Source organism: Oryza sativa, chromosome 10 (genome assembly GCF_034140825.1).
Source record: "Oryza sativa Japonica Group chromosome 10, ASM3414082v1".
NCBI classification, from domain to species: Eukaryota; Viridiplantae; Streptophyta; class Magnoliopsida; order Poales; family Poaceae; genus Oryza; species Oryza sativa.
This window is the reverse complement of record NC_089044.1, coordinates 19,267,880-19,285,979: the sequence shown is the minus strand read 5'-3', so window position 1 is coordinate 19,285,979 and position 18,100 is coordinate 19,267,880. Positions and strand designations below refer to the sequence as shown.

At 43.8% G+C, this 18,100-nt stretch overlaps 4 protein-coding genes across 4 annotated transcripts; 1 reads left to right on the top strand and 3 right to left on the bottom strand.

Annotated features, from left to right (window-relative positions):
• Nucleotides 1–2,833: 2,833 nt before the first annotated feature.
• On the bottom strand, nucleotides 2,834–7,259 carry LOC4348970 (CDT1-like protein b). The gene is made up of 8 exons (XM_015759049.3): nucleotides 7,082–7,259; nucleotides 5,976–6,352; nucleotides 5,773–5,892; nucleotides 5,466–5,694; nucleotides 4,596–5,255; nucleotides 3,823–4,024; nucleotides 3,637–3,727; nucleotides 2,834–3,468 (listed from the first exon to the last, which is right to left on the bottom strand). Exons 2-8 carry the CDS (start codon nucleotides 6,335–6,337, stop codon nucleotides 3,411–3,413), a joined length of 1,722 nt encoding a protein of 573 aa, XP_015614535.1. The 5' UTR covers nucleotides 6,338–6,352; nucleotides 7,082–7,259; the 3' UTR covers nucleotides 2,834–3,410.
• Nucleotides 7,260–7,444: 185 nt separating this feature from the next.
• On the top strand, nucleotides 7,445–10,145 carry LOC4348969 (uncharacterized). Its single transcript, XM_015759050.3, has 3 exons — nucleotides 7,445–8,368; nucleotides 8,701–8,867; nucleotides 9,735–10,145. The coding sequence occupies exons 1-3, from the start codon at nucleotides 7,448–7,450 to the stop codon at nucleotides 9,940–9,942; spliced, it is 1,296 nt and encodes a 431-aa protein (XP_015614536.1). The 5' UTR covers nucleotides 7,445–7,447; the 3' UTR covers nucleotides 9,943–10,145.
• Nucleotides 10,146–10,319: 174 nt separating this feature from the next.
• Nucleotides 10,320–12,550, bottom strand: LOC107279222 (uncharacterized). The gene is made up of 3 exons (XM_066304479.1): nucleotides 12,341–12,550; nucleotides 11,055–11,092; nucleotides 10,320–10,624 (listed from the first exon to the last, which is right to left on the bottom strand). The coding sequence occupies exons 1-3, from the start codon at nucleotides 12,414–12,416 to the stop codon at nucleotides 10,511–10,513; spliced, it is 228 nt and encodes a 75-aa protein (XP_066160576.1). The 5' UTR covers nucleotides 12,417–12,550; the 3' UTR covers nucleotides 10,320–10,510.
• A 1,629-nt stretch (nucleotides 12,551–14,179) lies between these two features.
• On the bottom strand, nucleotides 14,180–15,203 carry LOC136353482 (NDR1/HIN1-like protein 6). The gene has a single exon (XM_066304477.1). It carries the CDS (start codon nucleotides 15,158–15,160, stop codon nucleotides 14,360–14,362), a length of 801 nt encoding a protein of 266 aa, XP_066160574.1. The 5' UTR covers nucleotides 15,161–15,203; the 3' UTR covers nucleotides 14,180–14,359.
• Between the last annotated feature and the right edge of the window lie 2,897 nt (nucleotides 15,204–18,100).

The window sequence follows — 18,100 nt, the reverse complement described above, 5'->3', positions numbered from 1 at the left end:
ATCCGCTAAAACTGGTTGAAACTGACTGCTAAATGTCTTACCCCGCTATTTAAAACATTGCTAAAGCTAAGGTTTGAGACTGCGCTGTGCAGAATCCCAAGCCTAATGTTGGATGCTTTCCTGACTAAGGTTGTGTTCTTTTCCCCGTTTTCTCAACTCATATTCATCTTTTTCACGCGTACGTTTTTCAAACTGCTAAACGGTGCTTTTTTTTTTACAAAAAGTTCCTATACAAAAGTTGCTTAAAAAATCATATTGATCTATTTTTAAAAGAAAAATAGCTAATACTTAATTAATCACGTGTTAATATACCGCTCCATTTTTCATGCGAAGGGAATGGTTCCCAACCGAGCAAGCAGCCTAATCCTCCAAACCGTAAAACAACTGATTTTCCGTTTTCTTTAACGTTGTTCAGAGGTTAAAAAAATTACAACATTTTTACTAGTCCCCCTCTGCTTAATGATATAAGGCCCTGTTTAGATCCTCCAGTTTTGCCATTTTGAAGCACTTTTTGCTATTTTAGATCTAAACACTAGTAGTAAAACTTGGCAATTTGTCATTTGGCATTTGCTAGTCTATAGTAGCAAATTGTGCCAAAAAGTGCTTTGGACCACTCCCTCTCTCTTTCTCTCTCTCACTTTAGTGCTAGAATGGCAAAAGTTTAGGATGCATCTAAACACCAACTAATACTTTTGCTATACCAAAATTTTTGCCATTTGTCATTTGCTATTTTAAATGGATCTAAACAGACCCTAAGATGCTTGGTTTCTTTCTCTAATTAAATTTTGTTTAACTTTGATTAAATTTATAAAAAAATTTACCAACATCAATAATACTAAGTTAGTTTTCATTAAATCAAACATTAAAAATATTGCTATCTCTTTTCTATAAAACTGTAAGTTTTACTTTAAAAAATTCAAATCGTCTTACGTATGAAATTTCATATCTATTGGTGTTTCTAAATTAATAATAAATTTTCCACTAAAATTTTTAATACATCTTAATAGACTATATTTATCGTAAATTATCTACTCTATTGTGGAAGTAGTCTGATGAACAAGATGAATTATAAGAGCATTTCCAACAGCTTCTTCAAATCGGAGTCTCTAAACACCCATATAGCCAACTCTTCATCTAATTTGCCTAGTTAAACTAGATACTCACTCCAACAGACTCTCTATTAATCCTCTCTAAAATAACAAATAGACACACATCACAGTCTCTACTCCTCTTCTTCCCCTCTCTCTCTCTCTCCTTCCTCTTCCTTCTCTTTTCTTTTCTTCTTTTCCCCTTTCCTTCCTTCCCGTCGACCGCAGATGCTGATGGCGTGGGAGGCAGCACGGGAAAGCAGCAAGCGACGGCGACATCGGCTTGGGAGGGGCGGCGGCGGAGCTCAGGATGGGGAAGGCGACATCGGCATGGGGGGCGGCGGAGCTCGCGATGGGGAAGGCGACATCGGCATGGGGGGCGGTGGCGGAGCTTGGGATGAGGATGGCAACGGCGGCGGGCGAGTGAGGCGACGGCGACTGGCGCGTGGAGCTGCTCCTCGGCGGCCTCCCTTGCTCTCCCTCGTCGCCGTCGAGCCCTCCCTCTCTTGCCGTCGACGGCACTCGAAGGGGAGGCGGCGGCCGGCAGGGGCGACGGCGGCTGGAGAGGAGGCGGCGGCTGGCCAGGGCGACGACGGCTGGAGGGGAGGCGGCGGCCGGCTCGCGGGCGGCCGGAGGAGGAACTCGGCGTCGATGGGGAGAGGCAGATGAGAGATTGCAGCTTCTAGCCGTTGATGCTGTGTTTGGCCAGCCAAACTGACTGGCTAGATTTGGCCATCCGAGCTGGTCATTTGGCCAGTGAGATGGCTTAGCCATCTAAATAGAGAGGCTGTTGGATCACATTTTCTTGCTATGTTTGATATTTTTTAACTTGAAGAGTGAGATGAGATGGCTAACTGTTGGAGATGCTCTAAGTTCGCCCAGAACAGAAGCGTATACCCGCATATCGAATGGGCGAGGAGTTGCTCTCGTCAGAGAGCGTGTGTGAAGCAAATCACGAAAAACGAACCCGTCAAAGTTTGTAATCCAGAAAAATATGAACCCGTCAAAGCTTATATAATCCAGCTTTGCTACCAGAATCATGAAAGGAACGTAAGTACATATCCATTCGTATATATCCACACGACCTTGGGACTGCAACTTTCTGCAAATTGATTATTGTCTTGTATGACTATATGATTTCATTGTTAATGTGCCTTGTAGAAAGTGCAACAGTTATACTTGAGAGCAGTGCGGTTGAGAAAATTTATTTGGGGTTAACAGTTGACACCATCACACCGATATATTGATTTGAAAGATCACCACACTTATAATAATAGAAGAATCTTTTTAAGGGTTCTAGGTCAATTGACTTGGTTTGCTGAATGATGTCTATATGCCATGAATGCATAGATGAATGCTTACATAATAATTCTAGGAAATACAGTACTGCAATTGGGATTACAGTAGCATTATCAAGTGACCACTAGGATCATACAACCAGCATCACTAGTGCACCATTATCACCACACATCACCAAGTGGAGAGGAATAGGAAAGGGATTGAAGACAAAAAAGAAACTACTGGAATGAAATCAGCTCCGGGAACACATGGTAATAGAACCCACTGGAGATCATTCAATCGGGCGTCTTCCACAAAGTCAAGCTAGAGTAAGTGGCGTAAGATAAGATAGATGTTCACTTTCATCGACCAATGTACCTGAAATTCCTATACGTAAAGTCGAGAGCTAGAGAGAGTAAATGAGATGTTCAAAGGGTGAAGCTAACGCTTCCCTGGCCACTAGGGAGTCATCAAAGTCTGAGTCCATACACTTGCTAGCTAATACTGGATCGTCAAAGATCTGATTATATTTCATAATACCTTCTGTCTCTCTCCTAAGGGATCCAATCAGAAGGAATTCCCTCACTTCGCTCATGACTAACATAGTACACTCAGAGAACCATACGAGCATGTGCTACATACCTACATTACATCGTATTCATACACAAACCGATCGAATTTGCAACATCGCATTCTCGTGGGAACAACCACAGCACTTGTGCTCTCGTGCAATCTAACAAGGCTGTTCAGAGTCTCACAGATAGCATGGTTCAATCCTATTATATGGTGGTGTGAATTCCAAACCATGTCAGCACTAAAGAGATCCAGAGGATTACTCAAATGTCGAGTGCCAGTAAAAGAACATGTTGAGTAATCTGCGTTTGTTTCTGCTAATGTTTGGAAGTAGACGAAGAAATTAAGGAGCAATCCAGAGGATTTCATGATGGTAAGTTGGGATTTCAGCAATCCAGCTGATCAAGTCCTACAACATCAGTAGTCACATCACATTGTTGATTCTTCGGCCTTGAAAGCATCAGTAGTATCTCATATGACTTCTACGAGTCTTGCACGAACTGATTTCTGATCTGCTATTTCTTTAATGCTGCAACATGGGAAACAAAGGCGTTTATACTTAATGACACCCGTAAAATATCTCTAAATTACATGTCCACTAAAAAGAATTGTATAGTGATTGTAGATACTATGGTATTTAGAAATGAACACAAAACACATATTAGCAGATGCCCTATACAAGTCATGTAAAACTAACCTGTAAAGAATATCTCCACCAGGTATCACCTTCTTAGATATCCAATCAGGAGACAGGTCCTCCAAAATATGCAGCTGTTCTTCTATCTCCCCTGTCAAGTGATAGTCCATAAAAGGAGGGAAATCATTCAGTATAGCATGAGACAATAAGTACAAAATGGTTGGAATTGTTAGATCCATGCTATACCTGTCTCTTCTATCTCCAAGTTGTTAGCAAGAATATTGTGAAAAAGTTCCTGTTTTGTAATAAGTGAATTCTTGGTAGACCGAGAAATATCGCAGACTATGTCGAATGTGAGTTGTAAAGAAGCTATCTTTTCCTGGGATTCTGCTGGGTCGACTTCTTTGGTTTTGTCTACATCAGCAAAGCAAATGGCAGGATTGTTTTCCTGCAAAGAACAGTTCATCTGGTCAGAATGCAGTGAATTCACTATGGAATATTCACCAAGTAATGAGAATCAGAAAGAACTGAAAAGAAAGCCTTCTGTTATAACAGGCAAATCGGGAGGATACTATTAGCTTATATTTAGTCTCCATATGGCTCATCTGTAAGCTTATCTAAGAGCAAAATGATTCTTATTGGGTCTTACTTTGACAGAAGGAAAAAGAATATCAGGGATAGATTACTACACTGCCAATATCCTTAGGATGTCTGAACAGTCACTTTGACCAATAATAACAAGACTAATAATTTTAAAAGGAAATCAAGGGACATTAAAATTGATCCAAAATTGGATATGTCAAGCATATAACTTCAAACAAGAAAGAAAAGAGGGAACAATAACAGCTACCATCAGGTAATTCATTGCATGCGGAGGTTTTAAAAGTAATGAGAATCTACACAAATACATTTGCTATTTAGTCATGCAATTGCTTACTGCAGTTTAGAAATTCATATCATGGTATGCAATTATTCGTTAAACAGAGCACACAAATATGAAAACAAATAACAACGCATACCTCCAGTGAGTTAGTAAAATTGTGAGTTTCATCTGGGAAAAGGCATTTGCCAGCTGTAACCTCATGTTCCAGGGTAAGGATGGCCCCATCATGATCAGAAGAGCATTCCTGAATTTTTGATGGTGAAAACATTTTTAGTGACCTGCGAGCTGAACTGGCAGATCGTGCTTCAGAAGTTTGTCCACTAGTGGTTTCAAGTTTCTCAATCTGAGTGGGCAATGGCCTTCTTGGTGTCTGCATTGCTGGTGTTTCAGCCATCAGGGGTGAATGTAATAAAGTCCCTTGCTTTGGTGTACTCCCTTGACAGCTGGAGATCAAATGGCGGTTTGGAGTAGAAGAAATATCAGTCTTGAATGGAATCGAAGCATGCTGGTCTTGCTTGTTAGAGCTTCTCTTGGGCCCTTCTGTATCATCAGCACTCAGCATACTGAGTTCTGCCGGATCAGAAAGCAACTTAGTCCTATCTGTTCCATCAGCAATAATTTTCTGGGACATAAGCTTTTGAAAAGAACATGGGAAGTGTGAAGCATTCAAAAGTTCATTTCTGTTAGAACTCTGTAGAAGTGGCTCAGCAGAATGTCCATCAAGTGGTGCCTTGAGATGCAGCTTATCCCTTGAATTGAAGGGCTCTGGTAGCATGGCCTCAGGAATATCAATATCCTGCATACAATAATAGTGAAGTTCCAATGAGAATGCCAAGATATCTATCATAGTCCAAGAACCATGATTAATAAAAGAAAAGGTAGAGGTGGATTTAATTGAGATTAGAAAAGGAACTTCAGTTGAAGTTCAGAATGCAAATCATAGGAAGTTTTGTACCAGGTGACAATAAAAGCTTCATAAACTGCCAAGTGGAATTAAGTTTAGTACCTTATGATGAGCATCCAAAAAACTCAAAAGCTTTGAGTGAAAAGCCTCGCATATTGCCATGGACAGGGACTGATCAGGACTACTACTTTCTACGGTATCCATTAGAATTGTAATTTCCATGTCAGCATACATGCATAGGCTTTTCTCGTCATGCAAAAGTATTTTCTTTATCTGGATTGCTTCTGGAAATAAATGCTTCATTTGGGCTAAATGTGTATATAAGAACTCCCTGTGATGCAAAAGAAATAACCTCATCAGACTAAAATAAATCTTAACCTTCTGCATGTCGATGACTCCATTTTATTACCTCTTTGTGAGTATTTCCACCTGGGTGGCAATGTTCTTAAATGTAGTCATCTTCTTCCGTAGGTGCAGCAACCTTATAGAACTCATCATTCGATTGAATAGATTTAGCAAATTATTGTGCCTGTCATTTTAAACAACAAAATAAGGTGAATAACTAGGCCTAGGCAGCATGTATTAATAAGATAAAACTATAAAATGACTCACTTCTCGAGAAGATCATTTGATCTATCCTTTGGAGATGTGCCAGAGATATCAATACTTTCTGAAACAGATGGACTACTACCATCTGGCGAAGTACTGCTGCTATCATCTTCATCATCAGTTTCGTCTTCATCCTCATCCCCCAACAACTGAGCAGCAAATCTGTCCTTGTACCTCTCTGCAAGCAAATTTCTTGCAAGTGAACTGATAACGACCCCATTCCTTCTAGATTCAGACTTCTCCAGTGTGGGGGATTCAATTTTGCTTTCAGAATCTTCCATTTTGACTTTCATCTTCTGTGTTGCTGCAGGGCTACTTGAACCTTCTGTCTCAAGGTCAAGCTGAGTATTTTTCCCCTCGGTCATCTTTAGCTACAAGCCCTAGAGTTATGGGATGATAATGTATCAGCAAATTATACTTCAAATAAAGCTCGCTGGATCAATCATACATAATACAGCACAAAATAATCCAACAACAGCAAATACTGCCCCACATTTTAGCAGACTCTCTTGCCTCATACGTGATAAAGGCGGGATAGCCATCTAATCAGGATAACTAATAAAAAAATTAAATATGTATAATATCACCGAAATTTCTAAATCAATGGGAATTATGGCCGGCATGTTCTATGGCTACGAAACTCATGGGTATTGCATCCAATAGAATAGAAAAAAAGTGTAGCAGATGAAAATCTGATATACCCTAATAGTTCAAAACGAACTAGGAAGAATATCTACAGAGAAACTTAGTCGAAAAATATCACTAGTTAAAAATAAAATAAAATATAGAACCGACCAGAAAATTTAACATCGACTGAATTCAAAAACTAGAGTAAGAATTGTCACATCGACTGAAATTCTAATAATTCACAATTCCCTATTACCCCAAACCCTAAATATTTCTCCACGGCGGCAGGCATACACAACCTGACTAGACGAATCACCAGACGATTGGAAGTTCAGAGCATTGGGTTTGGATCTAAGTAGCTAACCCTCTGGACTGAGAGCGAAAAGAAAAACAGACTACCGACGAACTGGGCTGCAAACGGGTCACCCAAAATGGCGTACAAAAAAAAAAACAACGGGAGGGGTCAGATCTCGGGAGCTTACCGGCGAGTAGAGCTCCGGAAGCGCCTGTGCCCCTCAGATCCAGAGGAATCCGGCGCCTCGGGCGGCTGATTTCGCCGTGCAAGCGGCGGCGGCGGCGGCGGGAGAGCGAGACGACGCGCCGCCGAAATCCAAAAAACGAAGCGATGGAGAGAGAGAGAGAGAGAAGCCACGTTGGTTCAAAAAACGGAGAGAGGAGCCAACCCCAAGTAGCCAACCCGAGCCGAGCCCAACGGTAATATTTCCTTTCCATTTCACACGTCACAATCCCGTGGGCCGCCCGGCCTTTTGGCCCATATGGAACGGCCCATTTGAGCCCACGCAGCCACACCGCTTCTTCCCCAACTCGACGCGGAGACCGGCCGCGACATGGCGGCGCCGCCCGTCTCCGACGAGCTGGGGCTCGCGCGGGCGCGGTGCCGGGAGCTGCACGACCGCGTCGCGGCGTCCCCTTCCCTGCAGCGGCACCCCGCGCTGCGGTCCCTCCTCCGCCTCGTCGCCGCCGAGCAGCGGTTCCTCGACTCGAGCCGGCCCGACCAGGGGGCGCCGCTCTCCACCAACCTGCCCCACCTCGCCGCGCTGCACCTCCTCCTCGCCGCCCACCCCGCCGTGCGGTGCCCGTCCCGCCTCGCGCCGCTCCCGGGGGTCGACTTCGCCTGCGCCTTCCGCTCCCGCGCCGCCTGGGTGCTCCTCTCCGCGCGCAACCCGTCAAGGCTCGCGTGGGCCGCCGCGGCGCCCGACGGCATCCGCGCCCGCGTCGCCGCGGCGCTGGGCGCCGCGCGCGGGGCGCCTCCCGCCACCCGCCCCGAGAAGCTGCTCCTCGTCTTCGCCCGCGGCGTCGGCGCGGACCCCGCGCGGGGGCTCGCGGAGGAGTTCGGGGCCGTGGAGATCGACCTGCTCGTGGACTTCGTCGGCGAGGCCGACCACGATAGCGAGGAGGAGGAGGGGTGGGTTAGCGTGAGCTTCCACCCAAATGAGGACATGAGGAGCTTCAGGGCGTTCGAGATTGACGTCGTGGAGTGTGGTGATGAGATGCTGTCGTCGCCGCTGCCGCCGCCGCCGCCACCGTTGCCGGAGATGGAGGTGAAGGAGGGTAGTTTGGGCGGCGAGTTTAGTGTCTTTGTGAGGAAGATGAATATGGGATCGAGGGAGATGGTGAATTTGGACACCACGGCTCTGGTTGCTATAGTGTCAGGGATCAGCAATGGTGGTGTAGGTAAGCTGATGAGCATACCGGAGGCAGAGACCAGGGCAAGGTTCAAGTGCAACTACAAGTTCGTCATGGATCAGGTGGTCTCACAATGTTTACATTTCAATATAGTAGTTTGTGCTGGTGAAGAATCTAGTTACATTTTTGTCTTGCCATGTGAATCTTAGTTACCATTCTATTGCCTGAGATAGGAGGTTTGTGTTATTCAAGTTTCTCCTTGACCAAGCTGTAGAAAGATTAGTTCTTGATTTGGGTTTCCTTGGAAAGATATACTACTGAGCAAAGGCTTGCTGGAATCTATCAGATGTTATTTAAGTAAAAAAAAATGGTCAGAAGAATACATGTTTCCACTGGATGATTTGTGCTAACAAAATAACTAGTGCTTATAGGATGTTTCCATGCTTGTTTGCAGGCACATTCCGAACTTCAGTCTCCAATACTTGTTGAGCTGGGGAATGCAGTGGATGGAAAGAAATGTATCATATGTGAAACCGTTAACTCGGAGTTTAAAGAAATTGTTACAATGTGTGGTGGGCCTGAGGAGCAAACAAGATCAAGTCAGTTACTGAAGCGGCTTATGTAAGTATTGTTAGATAAAATTTTCAGTGCAAGTGGTCTTCCTTTCAATTAAGGAGATTTGTAGGAAGTAATTTCCATCCAAGCACTTCATAAGTCTGAAGGAATTTATTCGTTCTCTTTTTGCAACATATATTTTCCTTTGGAATAGAAAAATTATGCACAAAAACATTTAGTCCAATCACTATTATGGTTCCCAATACTCAAGTTTGTACTATGTTATTGTTAATTCCGTTACACTTGTTTTCACAATGTGAAGCTTCCTTTGGTTCAAACAAAACTTATTCCAGTTTCTTGCTTACATGTAAGTTACATTTTCAGATGCTTGCATTGGGCATTCTGTACTAATCCTTGTCATGAATGATTATTTATGTACACTGAGCAAAGCTTAGAAGTGTTTAGCCCTTCACCGATTTATCGCATTGATCACCAGTCACTTGACACTCTTGATGGTTCACCAACAGTACAAGTACCAAACCATGTAGTAACTTGCTAGGGCTAAACGATCGATGTAACACCATGTAGAAAAATGCATTAGCAATGTCCTATGGCTCCTGCTTCATTTGTTAAGTTGGTGCCTTGGTGGGATATTGTCAAACTATGTTTTATTCTAGCAACCTTGGTTGATGTTGTCTTGTTGATTTGTGAGAAGCCCCTTACGATTCACCCATACATGAAATCACCCATTTAACTTCATTCTTGATCATGCAAAACACACCTTACTCCACAAGTTCTATAGGGGGTTTTATATCCTGCAAACATTAGTTTTATCACATTTCGAATAAATTGGCCCCTGTGAATGCTCTTAAATTCAGTTTTAATCACACAGCCTGTTACAGCGCCGTTGACAGCTTGGTTTTGAACCTGCAGAGTTGTCCCAGACAGTCCTTCAGCCCGTATGATGGATCTACCAACGACAAGGAAGCTTGCCATGAAGAACAAGGTGGTTTTCGGCACAGGTGACCATTGGCGTGCTCCCACTTTGACTGCTAATATGGGGTTTGTAAGAGCCGTTTCACAGAGTGGCATGCCTTTGTTGACCATCGAGCACAGACCTCGCGCGCTGATTGGCTTGTGACAACCTGATAACCCTGTTGTACGTTTTGCCAGCCAATTTGTAAAAGTGCATTTGTAGTCGTAGTGTTTTGCTAACAATACTCCTTAGATGTTCCTTGTTCCTAGAACTGCAGTTCACTTTTGTTATTCTACCTCAGTTAAGTCTTGTACAGCTAAACACACATTTTCTTTAGTGATGTACTACGCAGCATCAGCAGTTTAGCACATTGTCATCTCTATGGCTCTTCAATCTTCCATGTCATCCTTACAAATAGTATTTTGCTGCTTTGCTGTTTAGTGATCATGAAAAGATGAATTTGATTTTCCCCAAAAATATGAATTACAAAAAGGCCACTTTTCAGTTTTCACCGGTGCTGCTTCAACCATCAGCATCCCTCATACAGATGAACAAATTTTATTTCCACACCAAAAGGAAGAGCAACACATGATAACAGAAGAATCTGATTGTCCTTTCCAACCCAAGCCACCAGGTATTAGTAATCTTTTACATAAAGATCAAATAAATGTTCACTTGGTCGATCCTTTGAGGCCCAACGGACAAGGGTAGAGTTCAAAACTTAGAATGCTAACTAATATGATTTTCCACAGTGTATCAAGCTCCCGGCTCCCAGGAAAAGTCCAAATATTGCAGCACTACCAACGGTGGTCTGTCCAATGTATCTGATCTTCAGCAAGCCAGGGACCTGTGAAATTAAATCAAAGTGTTTGCTTGCTCATTAGAATCCGGCTAAGGTTATGGAATATATTAGTCAACAAGTTTTAGACACCAAATTTAACTCACATATAAACTTTTCTCATTTCCTATGATATCTACAATCTAGGATTATGACTGTAATATTAGCCCTCTGTGCTATATGTGTTGAGAAAACAAACAGGGGTAATTATCCAACACAATCAACTAATCAACTGTCAAGGCACAAAAAGCAAATATGCCACCCGGAAAGTCATGACCAAAATGGGAAGATATATCCTTCGTATATCAAAGATTTCGACAGTAAATGTAATTCCCAATTAGCAAATACACAAATAAAGTCTACTCATTACACCAAAAGGTCCAAGAAAATAAGGAGGAACAAATACAACTTCAAAAGCAGACATTGAAGTACCATATACCTTGTATCTGATAGCCTCATAAGTCCCATAGACAGCACCTGTGTAAAGAAGAGCAAAACAAACAAATTATCATCTTGGTATCCATATCATAAGTTAACACTTGAATAATGACCCTTTTTAGAATTAAATTATCTAAAACATATAATAAGTAGCCCGCTCGCTCTTGTAGTTCCATCTTAAGATTATAAACAACTTTAAAAAAAAACTTAAGTATGCACATCACAAAGTTTACAAAAACAAATGGTCCTCTAGCACAAAGCAGAAGAATAGGAAAACAAAAACAAATTGCAAAACAAGCATCATTTATGCCTCCAAATGCCAAAAGTAACTGCTGAGAATGCAAATATGCTTAGATTAAAAAATCCTAATATGCCAATAGCACGTAGAGCTATAAACTTCTGTATACTAACTATTATTAAGAGTAGGGATTTAATTAAAAGAATAGGCCCTATGTATATTTCTACAATCTCCAAAACAGAACGATACAGATAGGTGGCGTTTGAGATCCAAGCTAGCTTATATGGTCTTGAAACAGAGCAGGGTTTTTTCTTAATATATAGACTAAAAATACTGAGCCGCCGCTGATATATTCATCAATAAAGTCTTCAACTATAGTTAACCACTAAATGCCAAAAGAAGTCAACATACTCGCAAATCATGAACACGTTGTCAAAAGGGGGTAACTTTCCATTATTAGCAAATATTACATCAATAACTAAAGCCAAAACACCAATGCCTAATACGTAACGCATCGCGACATTGGAAATAAGCACCCTTGGTACTACTACACAGTCAAACACGACAATAGAAACACTTCACCTTTATTCACAACACTGCTCTGAAGTCCTAACCACCACCACGAGATACAACTAATCCTTGGGTCAATACTACTGATCCTTCAACACAAAGCCAGCGTCACCCCTTAAGCACAGAAATTGGGTCAATACGACTAATCCTTCAACACAAAACAAACTAGAGCTGCTCAGCGCCTAGCCGCCCAATGAATACGTTTCTTCCATCGTCCCCTCCAAAAATTCCCAAACCCAGACGAGAGCTCCCAACAGACGCATAACCGTATATCCATATCTCACGCACACACGCCGCCAACCGAAACTGCCGCCCCGAAGCCCCCAAATCAGCGGCTAACCGGAGCAGACACCCTCAGATCAAACCTCCAATCCAGCGAACAGGCTCTACCCGCGGCCTAAGCACGAAATCGAACCAACCCCCGCCCCCCGCATACGGACTGATTTCGAGCTAGGGTTTAGGGTTTTAGGGGAACTCACCGACGGCCCCGCCGACCGCGCCGCCGATGGCGACCCCGGCGCCGACGCGCGCCAAGCAGCTGTCGCTCCTCGCCATCGCCGCCGCCGCCGCCGCTCCTCCTCTCCTCCGCCTCCGCCGCCGCCTCTCGCCTACGCTACGGAATCTCTTCTCCTCTCTCCTCGTCTCGCGTGGCGTCCACCGAGTCGCCGCCTGCGCGCGTATATGGGCTCGTCGTTCGCTTGCTATTGGGCCTAGATTTCTTGGGCCGGGGGCTGGGTGGGGGGATCTCGGGTTGGGATAGGACGCCTCGTTAGCCGTCCGATTGGCGTAATGGACGGCTTAGATTAATCCGAAGCTGAGAGTTTAATTACAGCCAGATACATTTCATACTCAGACCACAGATTATATGCTACAAGTTTAAAGTTTTCTTGGGGTTTTAGGGAAATAAATGTTGATTTTTCTTGGAACAGAAGTTCTCTTGCCGTTTAATTTTCTTGGAGAGGAAGACCTTTGAGAATTTCCTCCGTGCATATATACACATATTTCAAGAATCAAACTTCACAAGCCTTTTACATAATTATAAGCTAGCTGTATTTGCAGGTTCAATGTTATGCTATATTTGAAATTCCATTGCAAGTCGTAACTAATATGCAGCTATATTATATGTTACAGTGTAACTTAATGTACAATCGATCACATACAAGTCTCTGCTGGATTTGCTAGCATCGTTAGGTTGCTGCTTTGTGGTTGGGAGTTTCACTCCTATCTAGCGCACGTTCGGGCCAATTTTTTTTCCGTCCTTTGCACAAATCTTAAGGCAATCTCATGGTTACAGATATGAAAGTTTTGAGGAGAAAAACTAGCGGAACACACCACCATTATACACTTCGTCACTAGCCTGTCTCTTGATTGCGGTAATCCACGGTAGATGACATCGTGTCGATGATTCCATAATCCCAAAAACATAGAAGGAAGATGACCTGAAAGTGTTCCGCTGGGATTTGCAACAGAGCTTCAAGGTTTGCCAAGTCTCTGACAGTACAGATATTGGACTGAAGCCTTAGTTTCTTACAGATAAATACGTTAGGGATTTGTAGAGAGAGAGATGAATAAATTTTAGGAATTAAATTCCACAGGAATAATTCATAAAATAAGTTTAGGATGAAGGAATGGACAATTTGACATGTATTTCTTTTGCCTTGACTTCATCTGTTTTTATTATAGGACATCTGCAGACTGCAGTCTGATGTTTCCCTTTTGCTTAGTTTATGCACCAAACTCGAAGAGCATGACATCGCAATTTCAGTAATTTTCCATTGCCGTGTTCAAGAAAGATATTGAAAGTGCGCGGATTTGTGAATTTTTTGCACTTGATTGGTCTTGTGAATTAGGTAAAAGTCTATTGACTTTGAGGCACATGACAGCCAGTTTACTCCATTCAACTTTTAGGTGAAGTAGTTAAGCATTGGTGTACTTGTGCTTGACCGTGCATAAGGATTCTATAAAATCATGTATATTTTAGTCAATTAGACTTTTTTTTTTGCTGATCACATACGGTTTATTAATTATCATCTTGTCAAAAACATTGCTTCTCTTTTCGCCTTATTGCACTTTGTGCAAGTATCCTCGGTACCACGATGCTCTGCATTTGTGGCACATTTTATCTGAACATTTATGCTATATGTAAGCTATCTTCAGAACATCGCGAGACAATTCGTTCCATATATGTGTGGGCGTTAGAGCATTAAGATATTAATTTGTCGCAGAAAATAAAATTCTCTCATGATCTATGGACATATGAAAAATTCTCTCATGATCTATGGACATATGAAAAATGGTGAAATGTACACTACGAAAAATATACTAATCATGCATATATTATTATCTCTCTCAACTACACAGGATGTACACAAGCTGCAGGAGGAGTGCACCAATGCAAATAGTACAAAGCACTCGATCCTGAAAGAATCCATCACCAAGATGGCAAGAACTAGGCAAGAACTGAACTAAATCAAAGAATCGAAGCATCAATGGCGTCGTCACAGCTTCAAGCTGAACTTGCAGTTGCTGGCCTTGATGTTGACGGGGTTGTTGACGCCGAGGCTGTCGACGACGAGGTCGCAGCGCACCCGCGACGTGACCTTCCACAGCCTGAGGCTGCCGAGCTCGACGCGCACGGGGACGTCGGCGCGGAACACGAGCGGCACGGCGCCCGTGCGCTGCGCGTCCTGCAGCGCCGACATCACCGCGCCGCCGAGCTGCGCCTGCCCGGCCATGACGACGGCCAGCACCGTCGTGTTGCGGTGGCCCTGGTAGAACGCCGGGAGCGCGCCGCGCGCCAGGCGGTGCGCGTCGTACCACACGCTGAGGCTGGACCCGGCCTCGTAGTAGATGCCGATGCGCGCGTTCGGGTTCGTCGCCGTCACCGTCACGTCGAACCTCGCCGTCGCGGTCAGCGTCGGGTCCACCTGGAACGCCGAGACGGACAGCCGGTCCACCGAGTAGCGCGGCGCCTTGGGGTCGAACACCAGGTAGAGCGCCCCCACGGCCGCGGCGGCGAGCACGGCGAGCAGCACGACGGTCACCAGCACGCAGCAGATCAACCTGCAGCAGCAGCCCCGCCGCCGCTTCGGCGGCGGCAGCGGCGGCACGGGCGGCGCCACGCGGCGCGGCGGCGGCGGCGGCAGGTGACCGTGCGATGGCGGCTGCTGCGGCTGCGCCGCCGGGTCGCCCTTGTCGGAGCGGAACGAGCCGCCGGGCACCAGCGGCGCCGTGGGCCGGTGCCGGCCACCGGCCTCCAGGTCGACGGGGTGAATCCTCATCCGCTGGTGATCCGCCATGGCCAACCTCAAGAACAAGAAGCACCTCGCAAGAACAGAGAATGCTTTCTCCTCTCTTGCTCTCTGTCTCTATATAGAGGTAAGGCGATGCCGCGACGGCGACGGCGAGGAGGAGGTGGAAAGGTGGTTGACTCGAGAGCGGGGATACGTGTGTGAGAGTGTCAGTGCGCGCGTGTCGCGGCGAGGAGGAGGTAGCTTAGCTAGCAGAGACACGGAGAGAGAGGGAGGCGGGGGCGTGAAGTCTCCACCTGCCGCCACCAACGGCACGCCCTGCCCGCGCGCTCCGCGTCGCGCTTTTCCTGCGATTTTGTTGATGTTGTTGCTCGGAGCACGCGTCGCGCGGCGCGGGGGGGCGGTTGGATTGGTGGGTGGGATGGGCGCGTCGCGTCGGCACGGGCTTTGGCCTTTGAGTGCACATGGGGCACACGAGAAAATCGTCGAGACGCAACGCGGAAATGGCCTATCAACGGGTGGCTTTCTCCCGCGGCACCAGGGGGCACCGCGTCGCCCGGGTACGTACTCCTCACCTCGGCTACAATTTGCCATTGCCGTAAAAAACAAACGCAAATATTAGGGAATGACCTACTACCTCCGTTCCAAAATATAATAACTTTTGATTATGAATCTGACATATAGTTGTCTAGATTAATAACTAAAAATGCTTATATTTTGGGACAGAGGGAGTAATATCAAATAATTCTAAGGGGTAAGACTTCGAACCCAGGTCGTTTGGCCCACCACCTTGTGAAACTAACTGGAAGTCGTTTCTCAATTTGCCATTGCTATTGTCAGTTGCCACGGGCTGCTGCACGAGACTTCCTCCGTTTTATGTTATAAGTCGTTTGATTCTTTTACTAATCAATTTTTTAAATTTGATCAAATTTTGTGAAAAATATAGCACTATTCTCAACGTAAAACAAACATATTATCAGAATATATTCAATATCAGATTTAATGAAACTAATTTGATATTTTAGATGTTGCTAATTTTTTTTATAAACTTGGTCAAACTTAGCAAAATTTGACTTGGAAAAAAGTCAAATGACTTATAAGACTGATTTGGTTTGTGGCCTAAATTTGGCTTACCAATATTTGGCAATTTCAATAGTGTTGAGTGTCTATTTGGTTTGAAGCCAAATTATAGCATGCATAAGAAAATAGGCCATTTCAATAGTTCACTTAGACTATTTTGGCTTCAATCTAAACACAACTTTACCTTCTCAAAATTAGTCATGCCAATTTAGGACAAACCAAACCTGCCCATAATATGAAATGGAGGAAGTAATTGTTTCTTTGAAAAAACACATTACAATATAGGTATAGATTGGACTGATAGTCATCATGGATGCTTAGTTGTCGTGGATACATCAGCTCTCACCAAAAGAACAATTATACCTTCTGATTACTGAGCTACATACAACTGATAAATAATAGAAAAAAAAACAACAAAAGCAATTTATGGTTAAAATTGTTATATTTCTACTATCAACCGTTTCAAAAAGGAAAAAGTACGAATAAAAAATAATGCTGAAAATTAGACTTTGATGGAAAAAAAACCCTAAAATCAACTTTTGTACCAGAATAATTTATTTTTCGAAACAATCTAAAAATTAATTGTTCCTCCTGTGATGATTTGGCGCCTGTGTTCATGCTTTGCATGCATGCATCTCCCTAAGTTTGTGATTAGAACCGTAATTAATTAACAGTAGTTCTCTGTTTACGAACTGCGCAACCACTCCGTGCACAACTTGGGCATATAATACGTCGTTGTGGTCTAGTAGGGAACAGTCTGAATAATGTCCTATGCTATAATTAAAAATATGGGAGGTAGTACTACACAAATGTTCTTTCTTTCTTCATAGCACGGACCGATGGATGGGTTCTTTCGCTGAAAGCACGTTTCGTCACCAAACGACATGCGCTGTGGCCGTCCTTGTACGGCATGCACTTCTCTAGTTCTTTTATCAAAGGAACATCGCACACGTCTGGATTCTGAATTTCTGATGGTGGTTGAGTGATAAGTACGCGAATCAGATATCTGATGATGATTGATCGATGAGTAAACAAAGTGAGCAACAGACAGAAAAGGGGTGTTCCCTGTAAGTCAAAACGTGTGTAGTTGAAGCTTCTCACTCGCATCCAAATCGAACCAAAGATTTCATCTAGATTATCATCAGTAGTTGCTGTTACTTTTCCCCCCTTTTCCTTTTGCTTGTAGGGCAGATGATTGACAAGATATAGGCTGTAATTAGATGATTGGTTAAGAGTCTTATGGATTGATGGTGTAGCCAATTTTATCCAGTCATGCTATTACACGGCAGTTAATTAGTAGTAACTTTTTCATTACACCCTTTATGGACTCTTTAACTGAACTGCGTCCTATGCAATTCAGCCTGCAATTGGATTTGATTAATTAGTGGTATCTTCTTGCTCCTTTGGCAGAGTACATTATGATGTTTGAGTACGTTTCTTGCCATCTCTCTGACTAAAGCCACATAATGATCTACAACTGGTTGATGCTGGTGACAACTGCGAGCAACCACGGACTGAGACAGTGCTCAACTGCTGAATAAACAAACAAGTCAGGCAGGGATTACTAAAGCTTAAGGGCTCCTTTGGATGCAGGGGGAGAGAACCCCAGGGAAAAATTCCCGTACAGGGATTTTCCATGCACCAACTGAATCCCTCCCAATCTCCAGGGAAGCGCTTCCTGGTAGGGGAGATTTCCCTGCCACCATTTGGAAGCAGTTCTCGGGAGTGGGGGATGGTTAGGGTTTTGTAGTTTTGAACGTGCTTTTACCAAAGAATGGCTAGTAGAAGCAAACGCAACAAGATGAAAATGTCTATAACAAATTGAATAAACATCACTGAGCATCAACAATAGGATAATTCAGAACAAAATGCAAAAAAAAAATTCTGAAAAATCATACAAACTCCACA